The sequence below is a fragment of the Lutra lutra genome, chromosome 14, assembly GCF_902655055.1.
Source record: "Lutra lutra chromosome 14, mLutLut1.2, whole genome shotgun sequence".
Lineage (NCBI taxonomy): Eukaryota > Metazoa > Chordata > Mammalia > Carnivora > Mustelidae > Lutra > Lutra lutra.
In genome coordinates this window covers 82,987,540-83,014,690 of record NC_062291.1, presented here as the reverse complement: position 1 = coordinate 83,014,690, position 27,151 = coordinate 82,987,540, and the positions used below count along the sequence as shown (strand labels likewise).

The 27,151-nt window shown below is 45.4% G+C and overlaps 1 protein-coding gene across 1 annotated transcript in view; it reads left to right on the top strand.

Moving 5' to 3' along the window:
• ADAM12 (ADAM metallopeptidase domain 12) overlaps positions 1 to 27,151 on the top strand; it is a 354,460-nt gene that overhangs the window by 202,832 nt on the left and 124,477 nt on the right. The window contains exon 4 of the mRNA XM_047702993.1: positions 19,592 to 19,670. Within this exon, the coding sequence (XP_047558949.1) occupies positions 19,592 to 19,670 (79 nt within the window). The remainder of the gene's footprint in view (positions 1 to 19,591; positions 19,671 to 27,151) is intronic.

Genomic DNA, 27,151 nt, shown 5'->3' with positions numbered 1-27,151 from the left:
CCCTTGCCTCTCTCCCCACTCTCTCTGTTTAGCGTACCCCTGCTCTAAAAATATGATACAATGACAGATTCACTGTAGCATTATACAAGTAGGGTGGCTCCTTTTAAAATGAAAGGAGCCCTTTTCTAAAAGATTAGGAGCCACGACTGCAGATTTCTTTCTATAATTTCTCCTCTTGGGGGGTTTGGTCATAAATACTTGGAGGAAAGATTGTATGGTCCACTGATACACACTGAAGAGTCACTTACATTTAACCATGTAAACCTCCACACTTTAGGAGACAATGAGAGATTTTGTTAAAAGCCCTTATGAATTAAGTTTTTATTCCAGTTTCTTTTTATAAGGTCATTATTTCTAGACCCAAAGGTGATGATTGTATTTTAGTTACACCATGGCTTCCTATGCAATAGAAAGAAAAGAATCATATTATTCTGAAATAAAATAATATGGGATGTACTTAATTCAGCTATTTACTTATTCTGAACACCAAGTAGAATATGCCCCAGATCATGATTCTGAATTCTCCTCAGAATTGTGATGTCTCACCATTTCTGGTTTTATATTCTTTCTCCCCTTCGTAGGACTTAAATTTCATCCAATGTCTTTATTTAAAATGACAGTAAACTCTACTTCATATCATATATAAGTGAATCCCCTACAAGGCCTTGTGATAATTAATCCCACGCTGAAGGGTAACAAAGCCAGAATTTTAAATCATGGCTTTGGGCAGAGAGAACTGTTTATCCTTCTCACTTGAGCTGTGAATCTTTGAAGCAAAGGGCAGGGGGGGCCCACCAAGGCCTTGAATGCACATTAACTCATGATGCTCTCTCTGATGGGTCCCCGACAACATTCTTCGCTTTCCTGGGATTGTTCTGCAATTGCTATGTGTGACATCAGTGAGTTAACCCAGTGCGTGGTCTGTTTTATTCGCCATCCAGTTCCTTGACCCTAACCCTGGGGACCGCCGTGAACTGACTCCCTTGGAGAAGCTCTCTGTGGTGTGTGGGGGGAGGGTGGGGACAGCCATTTCTTTCTGCTGAGCTCGCACACAGGGAGTGTGGATTTCCATCCCACAGCTTTGGGGAGAGACCCTCCAGGGCCCGTACGTCAAAAGGAAGGGAATAGACTCTCTTGCCTACTTCTGGAGATTGAACACCGTCTGGGGTCCCTTACATGATGCCGCAGCCCCCAGGGAATTCCAGAATGGGAAGGGAGAGCCTTTCTTCTCCCTCCACCGCCAACATGCAGGGCAGCCAAGTGGCCGGGCTGGTTTTCCAGAATGCTGTGCGATGCAATGCCTCTTCTGGGCGAGCCGGAGGGGTGCGTTCTCCTGACAGCCCCCGCCGTAGCTTCGGTCCGTGTCACACAAGCATCATTTCCCTCGCCCTACACTCAGCGAAACGAGTAGATGATGCCTCAGAACTCCTTGTCCTGTTCCTCAATTGTTTTTGATGAGAGAAAGAGTTTCAGGACGTTTATAGGCAGTTTCCAAAGTAAATCCTGTACACAGAAAAAGGAAAACAGACTCGACGCTGTGTTTTTGGCACTCTTCACGGGCCGTTTTAGGAACATATGTTTAAAATAAAAACCCTTAGAAATCTCCTCTTGGTGTTCCAATGGTTTGCCTGTTTTGGTTTTTATTTTCTGAGCAATTGTTATTGTTACAATTAAACAATAATAATATTTTTTAACATTGCTCCGCGAGCAGGCAGGCCAAGGCCAAAGCCAGTTGAAGTTCTAAGCACCTGGCTGTGTGGCCTGATGGCCTCTGGGTAAAACGGCCTCCCGGAGGCTGCGTTTGCTCCTCGCGGGTGTTCATCCCCCTCCTGTGAACACGCTGTCTGCTCGCGTGTGCCACTCGGTCTGCCCCGTGGGGCTCCCTGAGGAGTCGTCGGAGGCCGGGCCATCGTGTTTCTGACCGCCCCGAAGGGGGTCTCCAGCTCTCCCTGTGGCTCTGCCCGCTCCCCGCTCGCCCACGTGTCTTGGGCAGAAATGCCCTCCCCGCCTGGGCCAGGCCCTCACGTCTGGGGCACTCGGTTGTGTCAAGCACAGCAAACAGGACGGGGTTTGCCTTGACCCCGGGAGACCGCGAGGGCACTTGAAGCGTCCGTTGTATTTTGTCCCCGTCGATTTCCTGCTCCCTGTTGGTCCATCAGAGGCTCGCCCCGGGCCCCCTTCCCACCCTGGAGGAGAAGACGGGCAGGTCCCCCGACGCAGCCTCCATGGCCTGTGGAGGTTCCAGGAGCCGAGAGAAAGGCCCGAAGCAAGGCCATGAGAAGCCGAAACCGCGGGGGTAGCTCGGGCTCAGCACGGCTGAGCTGAGTGTTTCAGGGCTGTGGACTCCGAGGCCCCCGGCCGAGAGCAGCCTGGCAGGCCGGGTCCCCATCCCCGCGCATGCGGCGCCGCCGGGGAAGGGGAGGACTTGCCTTCCTCCTTCCAGAAATGTGTTCTTTTCCTCGGCTAGCTCCTGGGGGACTGTAAAACTCCACCCAGGGAGTGAGCCGTGCTCGGGGACCAGGCAGCCAGCCTCGGGGTTGAATGGGCAGGACGGTTGGCAGAGCTGAGCCAGCGCCCCGCCGCCTCCCCAGGCAGGGCCGTGCCGCGAGCAGGGAGGCGGGGAGCGCCCGAGTCGATGCTCGCTCTTCTCTCCTTGCAGATCGTGAGCCGTGAGGAGACTCGAAGATCACGTAAATACCGTGTTCCTCGTCCAGATGTCCCCCTAGATTAGCACCCTGTGGAACTGTACAGTGCAGACCCCCACAGCGCCTCAGCCAGGTGATCAGCCTGGAGGGACAGACGGACAGCACGTGTCTCCCCCTGGGACACCCTGAGAGAGACATGGCATCAGGTGGGAGGTAGCTGCTTTGAGAATGGACAACTTCATTGAATCACAAGAAAATAGCAGGCAAAGGCCACATGAGGAGAATTTTATTAAATATCATAAAAGTAAAAGAAAAGCAATAGAAATGTTCTAAATTCAAGGAGGCCAAGGGTGATAAGTACAGGGTCAAGGGCAAAGGGAGACCGAAGATGTCCTGAAATCAGATGGGTGGTTGACAACGCTGTGAATAGACTAAAACTGCCATCCTGAGTGGGTAGATCATACGGATGTGAATTATTTCTCAGAATTGCTAGTAAAAAGTAAAAAGAGGTAAAGGGACATGAGCACCCAGAGCAATGTCTGGTCCTAGACAAGATCTTGTCCTGGGTGGTGGTTGGGGGGAGGGGGGCAGGGCTAACGCTGCAAAGAACATTGCTGAGTCCACAGACGACGTGAGGATATGAACCCAAGAGCGGGTGAAGGTGTCCCCAAATCGGTGTCGCTCCTCACGTGGGGGAGCTGCACCACGATCCGTGCGGGACCATGTGCGCTTGTAGGAAATACACCACAGTGTGCATCGGGGTGAAGGGCCGTGACGTGTGACACTTGCCCTCACTTGGTTTAGAAAAAAAATGTGGGGGGGAGTGGGGAGGGAGATCGTGAACCCCGGTCAGCCCATGTCGACACAAAGGATAAAGCAAACGGAATACAACCTAACGAGGGACTGATGCTGCTTTTTTCAATGTACCTTCCTGGGCCCAGTTCCCTCAAGGGGCTGAATCCCGGACCTGAGGTGGGTCCGCCCCCTTCACCCCCCCACCCTGTGTGTTCAGGACCAAAGTCGGATATTCCCCTGGTGTCTGCGCCTCAGACTGAGATGGCCACGTTCCTCAGGAATGTTCTCCAAATAGCCCAGGAGACTCACCTGACACCATGATTTTTCATACTTTTATTCCTCCATGAACTGCAAAGGCTTTTATTCTGAAACCTTTTAAATGTATTCAGGAGAAGAGAAAATAGTACAATATGAATCCTCCCACATCACAGTGCTTCTGGGAATCCCGCCCTGCAGGGGAGCTGGGGCAGTGGCTGGAGGCAGTTTGGGTTGTCACAGCTGGGGATGGTTACTGTCCTGTGCAGGCCAGAGACAGCCTCCGCCAGAGTTCCCCAGTGCCACCTGTCAGCAGAGCCGAGCTTGAGAGACCTGCCCACACTGCCATGACCCAGGATCAATCGGTGTAAACACGTGGCCACACCTGTTTCTTCTATCAGGCCTCCCGCTTCTCAGAGGTCATTTTATTTTTTTATTTTTTTTTAATATTTTATTTATTTATTTGACAGAGAGAGATCACAAGTAGACGGAGAGGCAGGCAGAGAGAGAGAGAGAGGGAAGCAGGCTCCCTGCTGAGTAGAGAGCCCGATGCGGGCCTCGATCCCAGGACCCTGAGATCATGACCTGAGCCAAAGGCAGCGGCTTAACCCACTGAGCCACCCAGGCGCCCTCAGAGGTCATTTTAAACCAACACCAGATACTATGTCATTTCGCCCCTCAACATGTCAGTACGCATTTCTGAAATAATGTGGAATTTTCTTATGAGACTACAGTGCCACTGTCACACCCAGCAAAATGAATAATAAGTCCCCAGGGCTGGTACAGATAACAGCTGGTCCAGATTCACAGGTCTTGGGGCCAAACAGAGACCCACCAGGGAGCCGAGGTGGGATTGATTCCCTCTGGAAACATCCACACTTATGGGGGGAAGTCAAGAGCACTCACTGACTTGACATTTTACACATTTCCTAGTTTGATACATTTCTGCAGCCTTCTGACATACAGGATATATCACTGTTTTCTGACCCAGAGAAACGTTGATTAATTCAATAAGCTTGTAGGTGATTATAGTATTTTTTTCTATGAAACTATTTAGGAAAGATTACTGAAGCAGATCGCCATAAATTACATTTTTTAATCATTAAGTTGTGCCTTCCTCCTCCTCAATATAGTCCGCTGTTTCTTTCCCCCAGACACATGGAAAGATTTCAGCTTTTAATGAAGAACTCCTTTCTGGAGCATGTTTTTAGAATATGAGTTTAGTAGCACATATGATGTAATCCCAATCCCCAGCTTTGCGTGCAAGATTGTTGTGTAAAAATGAAACCATAAATCCCATGTGAATTCTAGTTGCCGCGTTCTTTATAGGAAGTATTCTTCTGTGTTTCTTTTTTTTAAAGAAACCACAATACTGTCATCTGAGTAACAGATCCGTGACTGGGCAGCCAGAAATGTTGGAAGTATGTTTGTCTTTTCTCTGCCCAAAGTCTGTCCAGAGAAGTGAAGTAATGGTCTGGGTCGGGTGCCCTGTGCCCAGGACAGCTTGGACACTCAGCGGTTACAGAAGGTACATCCAGGGGAGAAGAGCTGTGTTAGCTGAGCATGGTATGTGTTGTCACGGCTCTGATGCCAACAGCCTTTTAAAAGAGCACCAAGCAGGTCATCCACGGGAAGGCTGGTGGCTTACGAGCTCCGAAGTTTTCATAAATGTAGTGGGTCCCGGCTTCGATCAGATATGAGCCAGCTCAGCACCCCCGTCGTGGTTTTTAACAAGTTGTACAGTTTGAGTCTGGGATGCTCGTTAAAGGGCTCTATTAGTCATGACCTAGGTGCTAGTTTGCCATGTATGGTGTTAGCTAACGAAATCAACAAGGTAGTTCCTGTCACCCTGTGGTAAGAACGATGGCAGGAACCAATATTCCCAGCCGTGTTCTGACTCGACCACTTAAGTGCTCGTGGAAAATTAGCTGTTAGAATTAGCCAAATTCTTCATAAACCTGGAGGCTGGAGTTGAATAGGAATTAAGGCACCATGAAAAGTGCTCCTTTACCTCTGGAGGGCCCACGTGGAGGAGGCAAGTAGTTCAGAGGCCCAGCTGTGGGAATATTGATCGGTGTGGCCTCTGTCCTGGAGAGAAATCCATCACTGGCTCCTTGTCACTGGGGTATGCTCTTTGGTTCTTCCCTGGGGGTTCTCGAAGGCATTAGGTCAAAATGCAAAATGTTTCCAGATATTTAAAAAAAAAAAAATTGCTGATCAGGTAAGTTTTGAGAGAATAGCTCCTGGGAATCAGAAGTATTCACCTTAGGTATTACAAGGACTTCTTATTGTGGTTGCTTTTAAAAAGAAAAAAAAAAGAGAACAGAATACTTCCTACGAAGAACACAGCAACAGGAGTTCAGATGGGACTTGCAGTTTCATTTTACAGTTTCACATTTTACAGCCCTTCACTGCCCCAAAGATCCGTTCTTTTCAACCGGATCTCTCACAGACATCGGTGCCTGTTGGTGCTGGCAGAAATCTGTGGCTTTTTTGGGATCTCTGTGACTCAGCCTCGGGGACGTGAGCAGGCAACGGCAGCAGGCCATCACGGGAACGAGGGTGTGCTTTCCCTGACCGTGGCTCTGAGCACGTGGCTTCACAGCCAGTAGGCCCTTTTTTTTTAAAAAAAAAAAAAAAAAAAAAAAGAGCAAGACCTTCATTTCAGAACCACAGCCTGTTGCTCAGCAAGAAAATCTGAGGAGTTCAGTGGCTGGTGGAGAGAATTCGAGAAAGCTAGGGGTCTTTTTCCCCTGCCATAGGTCACTCCTGGCATCTCTCTCTTGGCACTGAGGCGATGGAAATTTGCAGAGCAGAACTGTCTTTGAGTAAGCAGAAAGGAACAAATTTGATCTAACACACATTCTATGAGCTTGGTTCAATGTAGGTCAGTTTTTAAGAGAGCCCAGCTGGCCAATCTGCGAGTCTGCCTGGGAGCTGGCTGGCCGGCTTCCTCTGGGGCCAAGAAAATCCCCTCTTTCGCCTCAGAGCACCAATTAATAAAAGTTCCTCACCGAGCAGTGTGGGTGAGGAAAACGGACTGAACGGCCTCCAGCTTTCTGTGGAAGAGCGTACCCGGTCATCAGACCTGCAACGTGGCCGGACTCCCCACATGGGGCTCCGCGGAAGGTGCCGGTTCCCACCAGCAGCCGCCTCAGACTCCCGCTGGGGTGGGGGAGCTCCGCGAGTACCAGAGTCGTTTGTTTTCCACTTAAAGCTCTATGTCCATGGATGAAGAGGTGTTTTGATTTGGTGGTTCCAAATCTGGCTCACCTTTTTTTTTAATACTAAAAATTGAGAAACTGATCTTTGAAGATTAAAAAGAAAAAGCAATTTATTCACTCCACAGTATGAACAAAAGGCCAGATCTGTTCTAGGTGATGGAACCTTTAAGTATGTTTTATCTTTTAGGTTTCGTGTGGGTTTGGTGGTGGTAGGTTTTGTTTTGGGGGGGTAGGAAGAAACGCCTCCCACCCTAAAAAACCAGCAAATCAGTAATGACTATATTGTCAATGAACACCTTTGATGTATTTTTCTCATTCTTGATTATTAGGTTCCTTCAAAAAATGTTTATTGAGAGGCACCTGGGTGGCTTAGTCGGTTAAGCGTCTGCCTTCGGCTCGGGTCATATTCCCAGGGTTCTGGGATCAGGGCCTGCATCGGCCTCCCTGCTCAGCAAAGAGCCTGCTTTCCCCTCTCCTCCCTGCTCGTGCTCTCTTGCCATCTCATTCTTTCTCAGATAAATAAATAAAATCTTTTAAAAAATGTTTATTGGGTACCTGTTAGGTTGTAGGCCCTAGTCTAAGGCTGAAGACACAAAGGGAATCAGAGAGTTGGGCCACTGTCCTAATGAAGGAGGCATAACGTCAAACAAGTCACAGAGCCAAATAGCAGTGAAGGGCAGTGAGCATTATGGGAACAGGGCAGGTCCCTGCAAGAGGGGCTACGAGAAGAACCAGATGTGGAAAGGGGCAGGCAGAGAAGGCTGTCCAGAAAATGTCATTTAGGGTGAGGGTTACTATTAGCTGGCCAAGCAGGGAAAGAGGGAAGAATGTTCCAGAGCAAGATAAGAAGGGCGGAGGCCTTGAAAAACCAAAGGAAGGTCCCAGAGCGTTAGTGAGGTGAGCTGGGCCTGTGGACCGGGAGGCAGGGCCCGTCCACGTTCCAGGATTTTTACTGCCCTCCAGGCTCTGTCAGAAGGGAGTGTAGGGTTTTAAGTGGAAGAATGACATAATCTGATTTTTGTTTTAAAAATTTGACTCTGGCTGTTGTGTGGAAAAGGGATGGGGATGGAACAAGAGTGAAAACAGGAGTGTGGCGTAGAAGCTGTCGTAGAAGATTGGGCCAGGGAAGATGGTGACTTGGATCTGGGAGCTGGGGTGAGTGGGACAGAAGCTAGTGAGTTTATGAATCCTAATAATTGTTCCCATTTATCGAGCACATAATCTAGGCCAGGCATGTGTGTAAGCATTTAGCATATATTATCTTCGCAAGAACTTTATGAAGTAGTTCCTATTATCCCCATCTTAGATGAGGAAACTGTAGTATAACAAAGGTCAAATGTTATCCCCAAGGTCACGAAGAAGAAAGAAGTGGAACCAGGTTTGCCCTCAACCACTGTTACCACACTGCTGTCAGCGATGTATTTTGAGGGTAGATTTGTCTCCTCTTCTGAATTTGTATTACTCAAAAATATATTAGCCAAAGCATCCTGCAAATATTGACTGGAAGCCCTTTGGGAGCCAGGAACTAGGCAGGAGATGGGGCCTCCAAAGTCAATAAGGAGGACCCACCACAACCCTTGTAGCACTTAGAGGCACTTCCCTTGGCTTTCATCTCCTTGCACACCGTATTTGGTTGTTCCATTGGGTTCTGCCTTCCTTAAAATCATCCACCAAGAATTTTGTTGGGCTGGAGGAGATAGAAGCATGCGTGTTTTTCCATGTGCTGGTGATGGCCAAAGGCTGAGTATAAGATGTGATAGCATCTAGCAACCTCACTCTATGTCTACTCGATCCCCCTGTGGCCTTGGACAAACTTCTCAACACCTCTGAGCCTCAGTTTCTACTTTTATGAAATGGTCACAGTAAAGATTTAAAGAGCCATTAGTTAGAACATGTCCTGCCCCATCACAGACTGTGTGGATGCTCAGGGAGTTGCAGCCATAAATACCACCGGCATTATAGGGCACAATGGGCAATTCGAACATGATTCAAGACTGACTTTACTTCAGGTGTCAAACCTCCTCAACTGTTTTCAGATAATGTCTAGCACCATCAAAAAAATATAAATGGGCTTCATTCTTCATTCACTTACCTTACGGAACTTTTCACCTTTCCATATGGAATAGTGACAACCTTTCCTAGGCCAGTACACATAAAACAGCTTCCCACAGGGAATTACTCTTCAGACTAGAGGTGAACAGAACCCTGATTCATACTCCCCGCTAAGTGCTCTTATCATTTCGAATCTGTAGCAGTAAATGGGAAATAGACCCAAACTACAATTCCTTTTTTGGAATTGTAGTTTGGGTCTACTGAACAAACTAACTACAAACTAACAAAACAAACTACAATTGTTTTCAGAGTCAGGAATTGGCGTATTAAATGGAATATCCCTTGAAAGAAAGATGACCAGTAAAGGCACATGTAAGCATAGCAATAGGATCTTGGGCTCTGAAGTCAGTCTGCCCGGTTCCAGCTGGGCAACCCTAGAACAAGTCACTGAACCTCTACATGATCCTAGTTTCCTCATCTCAAAACAGGAATCAGCCCACTAGGATTGTTGTAAAAATTAAATAATGCATATAAAGAGCTTTGGCTTAGTAGGAGTTCAAACGAATGTCAGCTCCTGCTTCTGTTGTCACAACCAATTTATTTTTCAAAAGAAGAAAGAATTTTAAAACTTAAAAAAAAACTAGCTTTTTTACCTGTGTGGGCAGCAATGTTTGGAGGGGACCAGGTAAGCTAACTTAGGACATCGATTCATACAATCTTATCTGCAAAAAGTGACCAGGGGGCTTTATTTGCCTTCAGAATGGATGGCTTGCTGGGTTTCCAACTTTTCCTATTTAACAGCCTTATTTTTCTTTAAAAAAAAATGTTAATTAAACTGGGGGCACCCAAGTGGCTCAGTGGGTTAAGTGTCTGCTTTCGGCTTGGGTTGTGATCCCAGGGTCCTGGGATCGAGCCCTGCATCTGGCTCTCTGCTCAGAGGGGAGCCTCTTTCTCCCTCTCCCTCAGCCTGCACTCTGCCTATTTGTACTCCTTTCTCTGTGTCAAATGAATAAATAAAATCTTTTAAAAAATATGTTAATTAAACTTGATAAATCTCATGCTATGAAGACAGTCCTATCCCATCAAGAACCACCCAGAGCAGTTAATAAGCCCACATTCAAAATACATTGAGGGACGCCTGAGCCGCTCAGCCAGGTAAGCATCCAAATCTTGACTTCATCTCAGGTCACAATCTCGGGGTCCTGGGATCGAGCCCCATGTCAAGCTCCACGCTCAATGAGGAGTCTGCTTGAGATTCTCTCTCTCCCTCTCCTTTTGCCCTTCCCCTCTCCCACTTGCTCCTCTCTAAAATAAGTAAATAAATCTCTATTTTTAAAAGATTTTTACTTAGTTATTTGACAGAGAGAGAGAGAGAGAGACAGAGAGATCACAAGTAGGCAGAGAAGCAGGCAGAGAGAGAGGAGGAAGCAGGCTCCCCGCTGAGCAGAGAGCCCGATGCAGGGCTCAATCCCAGGACCCTGGGATTATGACCGGAGCCAAAGGCAAAGGCTTAACCCACTGAGCCATCTGGGTGCCCCATAAATAAATCTTTAAGAAACAAAGACCCACTGGAACTACAGGTAGCCACATAATAGAGGAGAAGAATAGCGTGATGACTCTTTAGGCCCAAGTAGAATGAAGCTGGGGAGCAGCAGCGGCAGGAACCCTTCATCTTTCCCCTGTCCTTACGTCTCACCTGGAAGCTATGCTTCCCTCCATCCTTACACACGTCTCTGCCGAGTCTACAGCTGTCCCTGGTGGCTCATGTAATCCGCTCACTCTGTAGGTGGATGGGGTCATCTGAAGAACCCCAAGCGATGGGAATCACATACCTCAGAGTCAATGCCCCATGATTTGACCCAAAAGTCTGTATTTGTGACAAAATGGAAGCAGTACATTAAGGATTATTTTGCAAGGAACTTAATTGTCCCTTACGGGTTTCCGAAATGCTGTCTCAACAGTTTTATTTATTATAGTTAGTGAAACTAAATGAGAAAGAGCTGGGGAAAGGGAATTTTTTTTTTATTCTAGGGGGGAAAAGTTGCTTAATCATTCTGGGTATTTTTGCAAATAGAGAATAACAAAAGACCATCCGATGTAAATGCTTCATTGTTCTTACAGTTGTACAGCTAGAAATAGTTAGGATCCCAAATACCAAAATTATAACCAAAAATAATGTGAATTTTGTAGCTAAATTGAATGAAGTGCTATGAGAAACAGCATAAGCCCCATTTTGTAGGGTGGAAACAATTATTTCAGGAGAAGATACAATATGATTTGCTGCTGCTTATTTTTCAAACCTTAAGAATCGTGTGCTGAGATTTCTTCCTGGCAAAGCAGGGTTGACCATGGTTAGGATGAGGGAAACTTTGGAGCCAAAGAGAACCAAGTTCAGTCTCCACCGGCATGGCTGTGTGGCTTTGGACAACTACCTTAACCTCTCTGTGTGTTTCTGTCTTCCTTGCCGGGCAAATGGTAACAGCCCCTACACTACAGAGTCTCCGCCAACATAAAGTTCTTGATGAGCGAACATCAGTGGGGAGATGGCACTGCTGGTGAAGATGACAAGTCATAAATGGTCATGGTGATGGGGCTTTTCTTCCTTTCACTCCCCAAATCAAGAACCGAGGGCATCATTTGTTTGCCAGGATGACTTTTCCTATAAGGAAAACAAAAAGCCTAAGTATTTGCAAGGACGAGGCTCTGAAGGATGTTCAAGCAGAGCTGAGACATAGAAGACGGCAGGTCTTGGATTCTTTTTCTTGGTTTCATTTTCCATTTCTTACTTCATACCTCAGTGCACTGTCTTTATCAAGAATTATTCAGTTGTCTGATCTCTCCATCAAAGAGTCTAGAAGAGCCAAGGCTATGAGCATGGGGAGTCCCGTGACTCCAGCCACCGTGGAGTTTTCACTGAAGACTAGAAGGAGTTCTTTGCGTGCGTGAAACATCCAGTTTGAGTACATATTGGTTTTCCTCTCAATCTTTTCTATTTACTTAGCTCCGGTTGAGGAATAGATCATTTTCAATAAAGGATATTCATTTTAGTAACTGGAAAGATCCTGATCATGGTTTTTAATTATGGTTTTTATTATGTGTTATATCCTGTTGAAGCTCCAGATGGTTTATCCCTCATAAGAACATATTCAGAGCTATATTTTCAAATTCTTGTAAAGAAAACCATTACCCAAATTTATATATGAATCATTTGGTAATTTGTGGAATAATAACTTGTAGCGAAGTAAATCTTCAGCAAAAAACCGGGTTGGGTGCTGTGAATACCAAACGGGTTTGCTAGAGATACCGCGCGTGCGTGTGCGATTTAACTGTGGAATGTCTGTGGTGCCTGGGAGTGCAGCCCACACGAGAGCTATCTTGTGATGCTTTCGCATGACTATCCTGCACACCATAATTAAACCCTTAAACCCTATGTATAGTCTTCAAAGAAATAATAGAGAAAAGTTGACATGTCATCAACGAGTTTTTCATGTTCTAAATAATTGATGCCAATCTCTTAGATTCTCTTCCCTCATTTAAGCGGTCCTGAAATTGAAATTGGTGACAAGTTGTCAGGGTTGGTCTTGATGACGTGATAGCATTTAGAGTTCTTGAAATAACAAGGGAGTGAATGTGACTGTCCCTCATCCCAGACCCCCTCCAAGATCAGTTACCACAATTTAGAGCCATTTTTCTTTTCTTTTTAATTGACTCAATTAGTCTAAAAACATTCTGTCCAAATGGGTTTTTTCTCTGTTCTAATGATTCTGTGTTTGCCACCATTTATTTCTTAAGTACTTCTGGTGTGCTAAGCATTATGCTAGCTTAGGGATGTAGTTTCTGCCCTTTAGCTCAACCCAAAGTGGGAGAAGATGAGTCACCGAGAAACAAAGCTGAGCAAGGAAAGGCCCATAGCAAAGTCCCACCAGAACACTGGAGAGATGTTAGTGGAGTAAGGACGGAGAAAGTGATTCCAGAAATAAAAATAAGCAGGTGTTTCTTATTGCTCTCTTATGCTTTGGGGAATAAAATATGCCATTTTGATGAAATTCATATCATTCAAACTACAGAATTAAATTGTATAATAGTAAATTTAGAGTAGAATCATTTCAATCCTAACTTAAAAAGGCAATTTTGGGGTAATTTTTAAAATTTCAATATACAGATCATTTCAGAAAGGTAAGACATTTTATAAGAACACTATATCACAGTGTTCTAATGTAAATCATAAGTGATCATTTCTAGCCAGATATACCCAAAGACTTTGAACTCAGAAAATAGAGTGCTCGACTGGAAAAGACAAGATTGTACCTGTTCTCCTATCAACAGAGCATGGGCTGTCTAGGTGTTTCCATCTCTGTCTTCACTCCTAACCACTTCCTAAATCTTAGACTCAGGGAGTCAGCTGCTTGGGGGACATGCACGACCATGACTGCCAGGTACCTGACATTTGACATGGCCAAGACAGACTTCACTGTCTCCTTTCCCTCCTGCATGAACTACCCATCTCATTGTCAACTCAAGTTCCTAATTCTGTGCCCTTGTCTGAATTTCCCATCCTGAAGTCTCCTATCTTGGTCTGATCATTTGTTTGATGGCTCACACTAGCTTCCTGCTGCCTTGTTTCTTTCCATCTTTTTTTTTTCCCCCCACGCCAAGTGTGGAGCCCAGTGTGGGGCTTGAACTCCCAACTCCGAGACCAAGACCTGAGCTGAAATCAAGAATCGAATGCTTGATTGACTGCCCCCAGGCACCCTGTTGCTTTCCCCCAGTGTTATCTACATGGCTGTCAGAGTGACCTTTTTCTCCAAAGCTTGTGTCTACTCAGATCACAGCCACTTTTAATGGCTCCCCGTTGCACGGAATAAAGTCAGCAACACTTGCAACTTATAGGATTAGTCCCCAGCCTGCCCCTCTGAACACGTGTGTCTCCCTACTACAGACTCCACACCCCAGCCCCTGCAACTCCACAAAGCTGCTTCCTGTGCCCATCCCCCACTACCACACTCCTCCTGTGCTCTCTGTGCCTTTGAGAATGTGGTTACCCATATCTCGACTATTCTCTTCCTCATTCCTCTCCATTTCCCAGGTCACTATCCTCTCTCTACTTGATTTCCTCTTCCCCATCTTTCATGAGGTACCACCTCCCTCAGGCTGGCTTCTGGGTTGGAAGCCTTTCCTTGAACTCCCCCAGTGCTTTGGGCGTATCTCCCATCACGGAGCTCTCATCACTCTCTGGGTCTATCCTTCACCAGATGGTGAGTTTGAGGGGGGTCTCATTCCCAATGTCCAGCACAGTATATATTAAATGCGAATATTGAGGTATCACTTATAATAGCAAAACATATGGAAAATACCAAAATCAACTCCTGGTATTTTATTTTCTGGTATAGAGGAACAGAATTCCATGTTAGGTCAGCTCATCTAACAACCAGAGAAAAGGAACGTTCTCATGAAATTATGCATTCACCTTCTGTTTTCATTTGCTGACACAGAGCATGCATCTAATTGGATTTTCTCCTTGGGGAAATCTAGGGAAATGGGCCCATTGCTATTGTATTTCCAATATGGCCATCGTCCTACTGCCTCTCTGTTTTCTCAAGGGACCTTTGACTTCTAGCCCTTTTAAATTAGACACACATCTTAGAAAGCCTCGAGTGAGCACATTCTCAGTTTCAGCTATGGTTCTTCAGCAAGTCATGGTCACTAAGAAAGACCTGAAACACGGAAGACCTGGGTTCAGTGGAGGTAGCCCTAGGCAAAAAGACTCTGCCTGCAGCATCCACCTGAAATCCTGTCATTCACTCGTCCGTCTAGTCGTCTGTCTCTTTTTCCCCTTGACACGCACTTATCCAGCGCTCAGCCCAGCACCTGTGGCCAGTCAGTGCACCGTCTCCAGGGCGACCTGTGAAGACAGAGCCCCATAGTGGTTAAGAGCGCAGGTTCACACCAAAACCAGGTGTGCTCCTGGGTGGGTCACTTAAACTCCCAGTGTCTCAGTTTCCTTGTTTAAATTGGGGGTAAAAATGGGATCTAAACCACAGAGCCAGATACTAGGCACTATCAGGATTCATGAGGTGCATATAAAGGGCTTGGCACAGGGCCTGGACTGGGAGACATAGACAAGTAAGGAAACCAGAGGCGTTCTATGATGTGGGGAGTGGTGAGGATGGAGGCCACTTCCAGGGAGATGATCAGGAAAGGACGCTCTGCAAAGACATTGAACTAATACCCAAAAGATGAAAAGGAGCCAGCCACACGAAAAATCATGTGGAGGATGGTCCAGGCACAGGGCAGGACAATTACAAAGGCCCTAAGTGGGATAGGGTGTGAAATGTTCTAGAACATGCCAGGAGTCAGCATAGCCTGGGGTAGACTGAGTCATAAGCAGTCACGGTGTGTTGGGGGGTTAAGGTTTAAGGTTGTGAGCACTTGGGAGAGCATGGAAGGCTGGGGAATTCATTCCAAGCACAGTGGGAAGGCATTTCTGGCTTTAAGCAGGGGAGTGCATGACCCCAAAGTGGGATCTGGACCAGCCCATCACAGCCCTCAGCTCCTCGCAGCCTGAGGGAAACGTGAGGTGGACGGTCTGGCGATGAGAGGAGGTCAGCACAGAGAGTGGGATGGGACCTTTTGTGCAGCGTGTGGCCCAGGGACACCCAGTTCCTGGAGCCCCAGGTGGTTCACAGACCCATGGCTTGAGCATTGCAGAGGGGCCCCAGAGGCCATGCCAGCTGGCTGCCCTCCATCTCCTATCCCAGTCCCTCATGGGAAACTGAGGCATGAGCTGGTCTAGCCCCCCTAAGCTCAGGGTGCCGGCCATGCCTGTGGAACCTGAGCGTCTGTTCTGTGTGCCGCCCTCCCTTTGAGAAGGTTAACACCCACGGTGCTGTCCCTGCGCCTGCACTCCAGGCCATTTCTTTCCCAGATTCTATGAGAAAAACTCAGAAAGGAGTGTCATCCCTGTCCTAGCTTCAGGGGACATGCTCGGGCATGACTCAGTAGTCAGCCTCTCCCTCTTTCAATAAAGGGAACTGCAGTGACGCAGTTCAGAGCTCAGAGTACAACTGAGGTGGTATTTCTGTTTAAGTGACATCAGGACAATAAGGAAATGCAGTAGCATTTTAAAAAATTCTTCATTTAAATTCAATTTAGTTAACATGGTATTAGTTTCAGGAATACAACTTAATGATTCATCAGTTGCATATGACACCCAGGACTCATTCCATCACGTGCCTCCTTCATGCCCGTCCCCCAGTGACCCCATCCCCCACCCATCTCCCCTCCAGCAGCCCTCAGTTTGTTCCCTGGAGTTCAGCACCTCTTATGGCTTACCACCCCCGTTTCATCTTATTTTATTTTTCCTTCCCTTTCTCTATGTTCCTCTGTTTTGTTTCTTAAATTCCACACATGAGTGAAATCATATGGTATTTGTCTTTCTCTGACTGGCTTATTTCCCTTAGCATAATACCTTCTAGTTCCATCCACGTCGTTGCAAATGGCAAAATTTCATCCTTTTTGATGGCTGAGTCATATTCCGTTGTATATGTACACCTCATCTTCTTTATTCATTCATCTGTCGGTGGACATCTGGGCTTTCGCCACAGTTTGGCTATTGTGGGCATTGCTGCTGTAATCACTGGGGTACAGGTGCCCCTTTGAATTGCTACATTTGTATCCTTTGGATAAATACCTAGTAGTGCAATGAAGCAGTAGGTTTTTAAAGGCAGAAGTTGTTCGTGGGCCTTTGTATTACTGTAAAGAGTCACGTTTTAAAACCTTACAATTAATCTTTCTGCTGTTATACCCCCAAATCCCTCTTGTCCTCAAGACTGTTTCATAGACTGTTGTCTATGAAAAGCTCATCTTCTCCAATTCCTGGCCTTCCTGGCAGATTTTCCATGTCTCTCATACATGAAGTGAGTCTTCTCCTTGGACATCCATTCAAACCAGCTTTCGGTTAGAAAGCCTTAAAATTGTATCTCTTTGGATTAAAAATCACCTCTCTGCAAATTCCTGTGTGTGTGACTCCTCCTAGCATTACGTTCCTTCAAAATAGGGATCTAGTACTGTCAAGAGTGGAATTACTAAAATACTAACCAATGTAAGCAGAATAATAAAATGATGAGCAAACAGTAAATAATGTAAGTAATAATAATATAACTTGAATTATATTACGTTTTTCTTTTTCTCCCCTCTCTGGGACTTGGAGCCAACCAAGCCCCTTCTTCAGCAGGAGCACTAGAGCTGCTACAGGCCCTACCTGAGGCCGGCCTGGCTCCTCCTCGCTCACCCCTGTGCACTAAGCATCTTCCCTCTGACTTCCGAGGCTTTGCTCCGCCTCCTCTCCATCCCCATTTCTCCAGCCCATCCCTTTAGATAACACTCTCCCCTCAAGCCCCTGCCTCTTGACTTCACACCCCATGTCTCTGCTTCCCTTCAGAACTATCCTCTGGAAAGATTCATTGACCTTTGCTGTCCCCATCCCCTTGGCCTCCCCTACAGCTCTCCTGGTCTAGGCCACCAGCCTCCCACACATCCCCCACCTGCCGCTGCCCATCCCAGCAGGGCTGCAGTCTCCCTGGCAGTGAGCCTGTCCAGAGGGTCCTCTGACAGCTCACAGGAGGGATACTTAGAGAATGAGGACTTGAGACCAAAAGCAGCAGGAGGTTAACCTCACCCAGCATGATCTGTGCAGAGTAGGGGGCGGGGGCTGTGGGAGGACGTACAGAAGGATCCATGTACCTTTGTCAGTGAGTGTGAGAGATCGTCTATTTTGTGTTTTAGGCACACGCTTCTCCAACATTCCCTGGTAAGTAGAGCACAAATCAGACCACTATATGGGTTTAACTGATTGAAGCTGGGTCTATCCTAAATATATCAAAATTCACGTAGATCAGGGGGATTGCTTTCAGTTCTGGGCGTGGCTATGAGAGAAGCTGGGGAGACGGACTGTGAGGAAGTGTTCCTCATCTGTTGCGTCCACAGCTTCCGACTTCTGTCTCTTCCCTGTTTGCTCTGGTTGCAAAACCTAACCCAAGCCAACTGAACCCAAGGACAGGGCTTTACTGGGGAAGGGGAGAGGCAATGTCGGTCCCCCGCACACCTGAAAAGCCGAGTGATGGCTTGGTCCCCTGGGGATGGTCCTCAGAAAGGAGGGGACCCGGCTGAGGGAAGCCCAGTGAGTGTATTTCTGGAGTTCTGCGAACAAGGAGGCGAGACTGCTCCCCAGAGGCCCCGCTTCTAGCATGCTGTAGGGAAGGTTCCCGAATGGCTTGCTTGGATCCCAGGTTTATCTCTGGATGGGAAGTGGAGTGACTCCCAACACAACCAATGGGGCGAAGTGCATTTTCTGAAGGCTGGGGGGGCAGGGAGACAGCGCCTCCCCCTGGCCCCCGCCGGCAGGCACCCCACCTCCTGCAAAGTCCATTATACACGACAGTTCTCAATCCTCATCGCCCCAGCGGGTACCACCCAGGCTCCATGTATACGGACCCTTCCTTCCCCGTCTCACACCAGCCCGGCTTCCCAGATTTCAGACCGTAGGTCTCCTGGCTTGCCGTCCCCCACCTGGAATTCCCTTCTCCTCCCACCCCTCCTTTGTCTGGCCAGCTGCTGTTCCAGCGTCAGGCTTCCTGTGCAAAACTTCCTTCAGCAGTACACCCCTGCCATGTTCTGTTCACCCAGTGAGACTGCCTACCTCTGCGGGAGCCCTCCCCATGCTGGGTGCTGTCTCCTCTGTTACCCCCCAGGCCACCGTGTCCTTATTTACCGATATACCTTCACAGCTAGTACAGCACCTTGCACATAGTAGGTATACAGGAACTATTTGTCACAGTTCTGTTGAAAAAGAATAAAATAACGCATATTACAAAAGAAATCGCTAAATAATTGAAAACCTAAAGAAACTCAGGCTTTACTCTCATTGATGAAGATCTAGTAGACCACATACAATTTTAGTTAGGATAAAGAGAGCTTTTTTTCTTCCTTTCATTTATCTTAAAAATTCAATATTTCAGTGTATCCGAAATCATTTTTCCTCAGCCTCTGTAGCAGCGCTTTGAACATTTCATTGTTGTTCTGAACTCTTCTTCTCTTCTTTGACATGTTCCCATCGATAGCTGTTTCTCTCACCCCAGGAGATATCAGCAGGTGCAATATTGTGGACCCAGAATTATTTTCCCAACAGGTGGTGCCGCCATTGATTCTAGATGGGAGAGCCCGCTGACTGCCAGGCAGGTTAAGTCCCCCAGCCTGGAAACCTGCAGGTGTGATTTGCAGAAGAGTGTGTGTTCTGTGCACGTCCCCACTGCGTGTGCACATGTGTGCTTGTGTTTCTGGGGTACACATGCCTGGGAGTGTTTGGGAGGAATGAGGTAAGAGAGTGAGGGAGGGCTCCCCATGTAGTGTGGACACTGTTGTTCCGAGCACATGTCTGGATCCCCCTGTCTGGGTCTCCTGACTCCTTTCTTAATAGGTGGAAGGTCCTTTGGGAGCCGCATTGGGTCATCTGTGAAATGAGGATGGGCCAGATGCTGGCCGCCCTGTGGCCTAGAAACTCACAAGCAGCATACCAGTACGATGCTACACTCATCTTTTCCTATTGTTTTTGCTTTTCCACAGAGGTCTCATTGCTAGCAGTTTCACAGAAACTCATTATCTGCAAGATGGCACTGACGTCTCCCTCAGTCGAAATCACACGGTAAGTCCAGCAACTAGACCCCCGTGATCTTGCGCTATCCAATCTGGGCTGGCACTTCACAGCTCTTTTCTCCTAGCAAAGTCACACGCCCGGATTCTTCACTTAGATCCCTCCAAGAGCCGGTGCACCACTCAGGGTTTGGGCACTGCATCCCAGCTCCAGGAAAACTCGGCCTTGGCCAGCTTTGTGCCAGGCCAGGCCTATGAGGTGTTGCTGACCTTGAAACCACCTTCTCCTCACTAGGGGGATGCTCAGTTAGGCAAACCCTTTCTAGAAAACCTAGCTTAAGTTCAAGGTGGCCTGAAAAGCCTAAGTTCGAGGTAGCCTGGGCTGAACTTCGCTGTGTTACACTTTAAGTGTCTTCAAGAAACTCAAAGGAGGGGCGCCTGGGTGGCTCAGTGGGTTAGGCCGCTGCCTTTGGCTCAGGTCATGATCCCAGGTCCTGGGTTCGAGCCCCACATCAGGCTTTCTGCTCAGCAGGGAGCCTGCTTCCTCCTCTCTCTCTGCCTGCCTCTCTGCTTACTTGTGATTTCTCTCTGTCAAATAAATAAATAAAATCTTTAAAAAAAAAAAAAGAAACTCAAAGGAAAATTGATTCTAGTGAACCTATAAATGTATCCGACTTATTAGAAATGTAACCTATCTATTATAAGTGTATCAACAATAAATAAAGGTATAAGCCATTTATTTATATAAACGATAAATCCTCCATAAACAATATGGTTCTATATCATGGTTCTTACTATAATATGACCTTTATCACCTTTTAGCTTCCCTGCTATGTGAAGTTTTATGTGTAACTGAGACAAGAGGCTACTTCTATCTGATCCTTTAACAAGTGCTTCCTGGGTACCCTCTGTGCTCGCTCAGCCTGTGTGTGTGAATATAGGGATTTAAAGAGAGTTGCAGCCTTCTGAGAACTAGGAAAATTACTTTTAAAAAAATCTGGATATTTGTTTTAAAAAGAATTAGCTTAGAGGAAGGCTTTACATTTGCATTGAATTGTTGTCAAGCAGCCCCGAGTAGCAGCAGGGATCTCTCCCTTCTGTGAATGATGCCAAGGCTTGTTTTCTTTATCACATGTTTGGCACAAAGCAAGTACAAATTGATACCTTCAGACTCATAGCAATTTGGTGGAATGACCTGATACTGACCTTCCAGCCCGAAGAAAGCACATAGAAGTCCTGGATAAAATATAACCATCTATGAGCTTTTTTTGAAACCTGGTCAAGCTTAAAAGAGAATCCAAGAAATCCCTGGAGGCAGAAACAAGGAAGGGACATGAGCTCGGAGCAGTAGGTTGGTGAGTTGGGCTCATACCTCAAAGGGCGACCTGTGCTTAGAATTTGGGGCAAGAGAAGTGGGGACACCTACAGCTGAGAGTCCCACAGAAGCTGGGCCCCAGAGAGATGCTTCTTCTGTGAAAAAGGGAAAAAGAAAAACTCTGGTCCAGAGAAGGGACAACAAAGAGAATTGTCTCAGGGTATCCTGGATTGAAGAAAACGCCCATAAAAAATAGAGAAATTGAAACCCCAGCTAGCTTTGTAAGTATATGTTTGTGGTGCGGTGGACTAGGGTCTCAATTCTAATACCTGTATGGAAATGTAATTCCCAGTCAATATATTGACCTCAAAAATATAATGGAACCAGTCAGGCTACGATTGGTCCCACATTAGCAATCTGGGGTCCCCTGGGCTGAAGCCACCCAAAATAATTCTGTAGAGATATTTCTACAGCTCAGACCACAAGACCCCAAAAACAAAGAACAATGATGAGTCCCAAATCAAAATTACAAAACACACAGTGAGAAAAGCCTCTGTAAGTGAGCATTGGTGAACAAGAGTAACAAGAGAATCGGCACCTCTGAGAATGCAAGATAATAGAGAAATCAGAGAAAATGGTAAGTATTTTAAAGACAACAGAATAGGCCTAATAAAATTCCAGAGTGAAGGTGCACCTGGGTGGCTCAGTCAGTGGAGTGTCCAACTCTTTTTTTTTTTTTTAAAGATTTTATTTATTTATTTGACAGAGAGAAATCACAAGTAGGCAGAGAGGCAGGCAGAGAGAGAGGAGGAAGCAGGCTCCCTGCTGAGCAGAAAGCCCGATGTGGGGCTTGAACCCAGGACCTGGGATCATGACCTGAGCCGAAGGCAGCGGCTTAACCCCCTGAGCCACCCAGGCGCCCCGAGTGTCCAACTCTTGATTCTGGCTCAGGCTGGGATCTCAGGGGCATGAGATTGAGCCCTACCTCCAGCTCTACGCCCAGCGCGGAGTCTGCTCAAGATTCTCTCTCCTTCTGCCCCTCCCCCTTCTCGTGCACTCTCTCTCTAAAATAAATAAATCAATAAAATCTATTTTTTAAAAAAAGAAACTCCAGAGTGAAGATACAGAAAGAAAGAAAGTGGAAAAAAAAGCAGCAGTGTTTAAACAGAGTGTGATGAGGGTGTCCTGGAATTGAAGAAAGACATGCGTCCCAAGCAGGAAGAAGAAAAATAAATTCCCTCCAGGAAGCCTTGTGCTGAAACTGCACACCAGCAAGGATGAAACCGTAAAACCGCCTGAGAGAAAAGAGACATTTGTCCGAAATGACAGTTGAACCAACAGCAGACTTGTCAGCAACTAAAAAATTAAAATTCCAGAAAGCTGACGGAAAATCACAAAAATAATAATAAGATGCACTTGCACACAAAGATAAGAGAATTTACTGCTCTTAAATTCTAACGAAATAGCTATCAAAGGCTTTTGCAGGAAGAAAGAAATGGAACACAAGGGGCAAGGGTGGGACATCAGAGGCCACAGTAAGCAGAATAATCGCATGTGAGTAGATCTAAGCAAGCTATTTAGGATAAAAATTGCAACAATAGTGACTAAATTTGGATGTTTTAAGACAAGATGAGCAAATAGATTTAAAACAATTTAAGAATTTGTATTGTACTTGAGAATAATACAGATCCATGTTTACTTTAGATTTTGATAAATAACTTGCAAATTTAACTATGACCCTTAAAAGAATGGAAAAGCAGAATGTTTAATCCCAAATAATCGATGATGAACAAAAATAATGTATCAGCTCAGTAGAGGGCAGGAAAGAAGCAAAAGGTTTTGAAAAGCAGAGTAAATATAAAACACAAAATAAGTACATAAAAATGAGCAAACATATTAATCTAATTATATGTAAATAGAATGAATCTGTTTGTTAAAATAAAAACAGATTATCTGCTTAGAACTTAAAATCCAGCCACATAATTTTTACAAGATTCACACTCAAAATACAAAATGGTCGTGAAAGGAATAGAAAATAAATAGTAGACAAATATTAACCTAAAGAAAGCTGCTGTTGTAGCATTAATATCTGATGGGCTAAATCCTAAGGCAAAAAAAAAAGGCGTTATTATGGATAAAGGGGTTGATTACTTAATGATAAAAGGAACAATTCCAAAGAATGGTAAAATAACTGAATAACTGTGAACCTATGTGTACTAATAAAATAGCCTCAAAACCTGTGAAGCAGTAATCAAAAGAATTATAGTAAACTGACAAATCCATAACCAGAGAGGGAGAGTTAACCATACCTCTCTCAGAAAGGAAGATTTTGAAGGATGGGCTTAAATTAATGAAAAGGAAGACCCTCCCCACAAAATTGAGAGAATCAAGCCAAAAGATGGTTCTTTGAAAATTTTAATAAAATTAATAAAACACAAATCTAATCAAGAAGAAAGAAGAATTCCCAAACAGTGGTATTAAGAACACCAAGACGGGCATAACTCTTGCCATACAGAGATTTTTGAGAATTACAGGAATGCTATCAACATTACTAACCATTTTCTTAAAAATGTAAATTCTTAATGCTATTCAAGGTGAAACAAAAATGTAAATATAACTATATAAAGAAAATAAATAAAAAATAAAGTTTTAAAAATCCACCCTCCCCCAAAATAATCAGACCCAAATATTTTATCGGCTAACTTGCCAAACCTATAAAAAAAAAAAAATAGTCCCTTTGAACTTTTTTAAAAATTTTTAAGGGAGAAGAGAGGAACTACAAAAGTCCGAAAAAGACCATCCACAATATGAATATTATATTATGAACATAGTTGCAAAAATCCTAAATAAAATATTTACAGATCATATCCAGTCCAGCACATATCTTGAAAACTACTTTGTGACCAAATGGTACTCATCTAAGGAATGCAAAGAGAGTTTGACATCTATGTATCTGATAATGTAATTTAATGTATTACTATATCTAGATGAAAAGTATTATTATAATTGATATTATTTCTTCAAATATAATCCATAATATATCTTATGTATATTATAAGAACTCTTATGGTTTGGGAATATTTCTTATATCTATTTTCTATTCCCATAGAGCCTCACGCAGCACCTTGCACAGACCAGACTTTCCAAAACATTCACACAGCCACTGCAGTGTCTTGGCTGATGCCCCCAGAATCCATTCATCCATTTACCCATTCGCTCACTTATTAACCACCTTCTGTGTGCTGACAGTTAGGCTCTGGGGACATAGGTTGACTAAAACATATTTTTCAGCACATATATTCTACTCATAGAGTAGAGTGCTTTAAAAATTTGGAAATACTTATGTATTAATAAAATTGCTACCATAGGAGGTGTGTACAAAATACCATTGGAACATTATCAAGGCCGTGGTTAGTTTTAGCTCATTGGAGGCCGCTTCATTAAGAAAATGATATTTAAGTCTCTAAAAATGAGTACAGAAGAGAAAAGTTGGTATAAAACCCTTTGGTGCTAAAGAGTTTTGACTTGATCTTATAGAAAATTGGAAGCTCTAGAAGGTTTTCATGCAGGGGAATGGCATATTCAGTCCTGTACTTTAGAAAGGGTCTCTGATGGCAGAATGGAAGTGAGATTGGCAGAATCACTGATAGACCAGAGGCGAGAAAACCTGTTAGGGATCTCAGGTAGCTGATGAAGGTTTTCCCCACAGAAGTGGCCTTGCTGGGGCGCCTGGGTGGCTCAGTGGGTTAAAGCCTCTGCCTTCGGCTCAGGTCATGATCTCAGGGTCCTGGGATCGAGCCCCACATCGGGCTCTCTGCTCAGCGGGAGCCTGCTTCCTCCTCTCTCTCTGCCTGCTTCTCTGCCTACTTGTGATCCCTGTCAAATGAATAAATAAAATCTTTAAAAAATAAATAAATAGAGAGAGGAGTCAAGATGGCGGAGAAGTAGCAGCTGAGACTACTTCGGGTAGCGGGAGATCAGCTAAATAGCTTATCTAAAGATTGCAAACACCTACAAATCCAACGGGAGATCAAAGAGAAGAAGAACAGCAATTCCAGAAACAGAAAATCAACCACTTTCTGCAAGGTAGGACTGGCGGAGAAGTGAATCCAAAGCGACGGGAAGATAGACCGCTGGGGGAGGGGCCGGCTCCCGGCGAGCGGCGGAGCAACGGAGCAAAATCAGGACTTTTAAAAGTCTGTTCCGCTGAGGGACATCGCTCCAGAGGCTTAACTGGGGTGAAGCCCAGGCGGGGTAAGCGCGGCCTCAGCTCCCGCAGGGTCGCAGAAGGATCGGGGGTGTCTGAGCGTCGCAGAGCTTACCGGTATTAGAACGGGGAAGCCGGCTGCAGAGACAGAGCCGAGGAGTGACTCTCAGCTCGGGGTCGCCTTGAACCGGTCGCAGGCTCGGTCAGCTCGGAGCACGGCCGAGGCCAGGGTGACGGGAGTCATTGGGCGCTGTTCTCTGAGGGCGCACTGAGGAGTGGGGCCCCGGGCTCTCGGCTCCTCCGGGCCGGACACCGGGAGGCCGCCATCTTCATTACCGTCCTCCGGACTCTACGGAAAGCGCTCAGGGAACAAAAGCTCCCGAAAGCGAACCCGAGCGGATGACTCAGCGCGGCCCCGTGTAAGGGCGGTGCAACTCCGCCTGGGGCAAAGACGCTTGAGAATCACTACAACGGGCCCCTCCCCCAGAAGATCAACGGGAAACCCAGCCAGGACCAAGTTCACCTACCGAGGAGACCGGCGGAATTCCAGAGGAGAAGAAAGCAAAGCACGGAACTCATGGCTTTCTCCCCATGATTTTTTAGCCTTGCAGTTAATTTAATTTTTTTTCTTTTTCAATTTTTTTTTTCTTTTTCTCTTCTTCTGCTAAATTTTTTTTAACTTTTACCGTTTTCTTTTTTTAACGTTTTTTAAATAGTTCATCTAATATATATATATTTTTTCCTCTTTTTATATTTTTTCTTTATCGGCTTTCTTTTTTTTAATAGTTTTTTTTTTCTTTCTTTCTGAACCCCTTTTTATCCCCTTTCTCCCCCCTCACAATTCAGGATCTCTTCTGATTTGGCTAAAGCATATTTCCCTGGGGTTGTTGCCACCCTTTTAGTATTTTACTTGCTCCTTCATAAACTCTTATCTGGACAAAATGACAAGGCAGAAAAATTCACAACAAAAAAAAGAACAAGAGGCAATACCAAAGGCTAGGGACCTAATCAATACAGACATTGGTAATATGTCAGATATAGAGTTCAGAATGATGATTCTCAAGGTTCTAGCCGGGCTTGAAAAAGGCATGGAAGATATTAAAGCAACCCTCTCAGGAGATATAAAAGCCCTTTCTGGAGAAATAAAAGAACTAAAATCTAACCAAGTTGAAATCAAAAAAGCTATTAATGAAGTGCAATCAAAAATGGAGGGTCTCACTGCTAGGAAAAATGAGGCAGAAGAAAGAATTAGCGATATAGAAGACCAAATGACAGAGAATAAAGAAGCTGAGCAAAAGAGGGACAAACAGCTACTGGACCACGAGGGGAGAATTCGAGAGATAAGTGACACCATAAGACGAAACAACATTAGAATAATTGGGATTCCAGAAGAAGAGGAAACAGAGAGGGGAGCAGAAGGTATATTGGAGAGAATTATTGGAGAGAATTTCCCCAATATGGCAAAGGGAACAAGCATCAAAATCCAGGAGGTTCAGAGAACCCCCCTCAAAATCAATAAGAATAGGTCTACACCCCGTCACCTAATAGTAAAATTGACAAGTCTTAGTGACAAAGAAAAGATCCTGAAAGCAGCCCGGGAAAAGAAGTCTGTAACGTACAATGGTAAAAATATTAGATTGGCAGCAGACTTATCCACAGAGACCTGGCAGGCCAGAAAGAGCTGGCATGATATATTCAGAGTACTAAATGAGAAAAACATGCAGCCAAGAATACTATATCCAGCTAGGCTATCATTGAAAATAGACGGAGAGATTAAAAGCTTCCAGGACAAACAAAAACTGAAAGAATTTGCAAATACCAAACCAGCTCTACAGGAAATATTGAAAGGGGTCCTCTAAGCAAAGAGAGACCCTCAAAGTAGTAGATCAGAAAGAAACAGAGACAATATACAATAACAGTACCCTTACAGGCAATACAATGGCACTAAATTCATATCTCTCAATACTTACCCTGAATGTTAATGGGCTAAATGCCCCAATCAAAAGACACA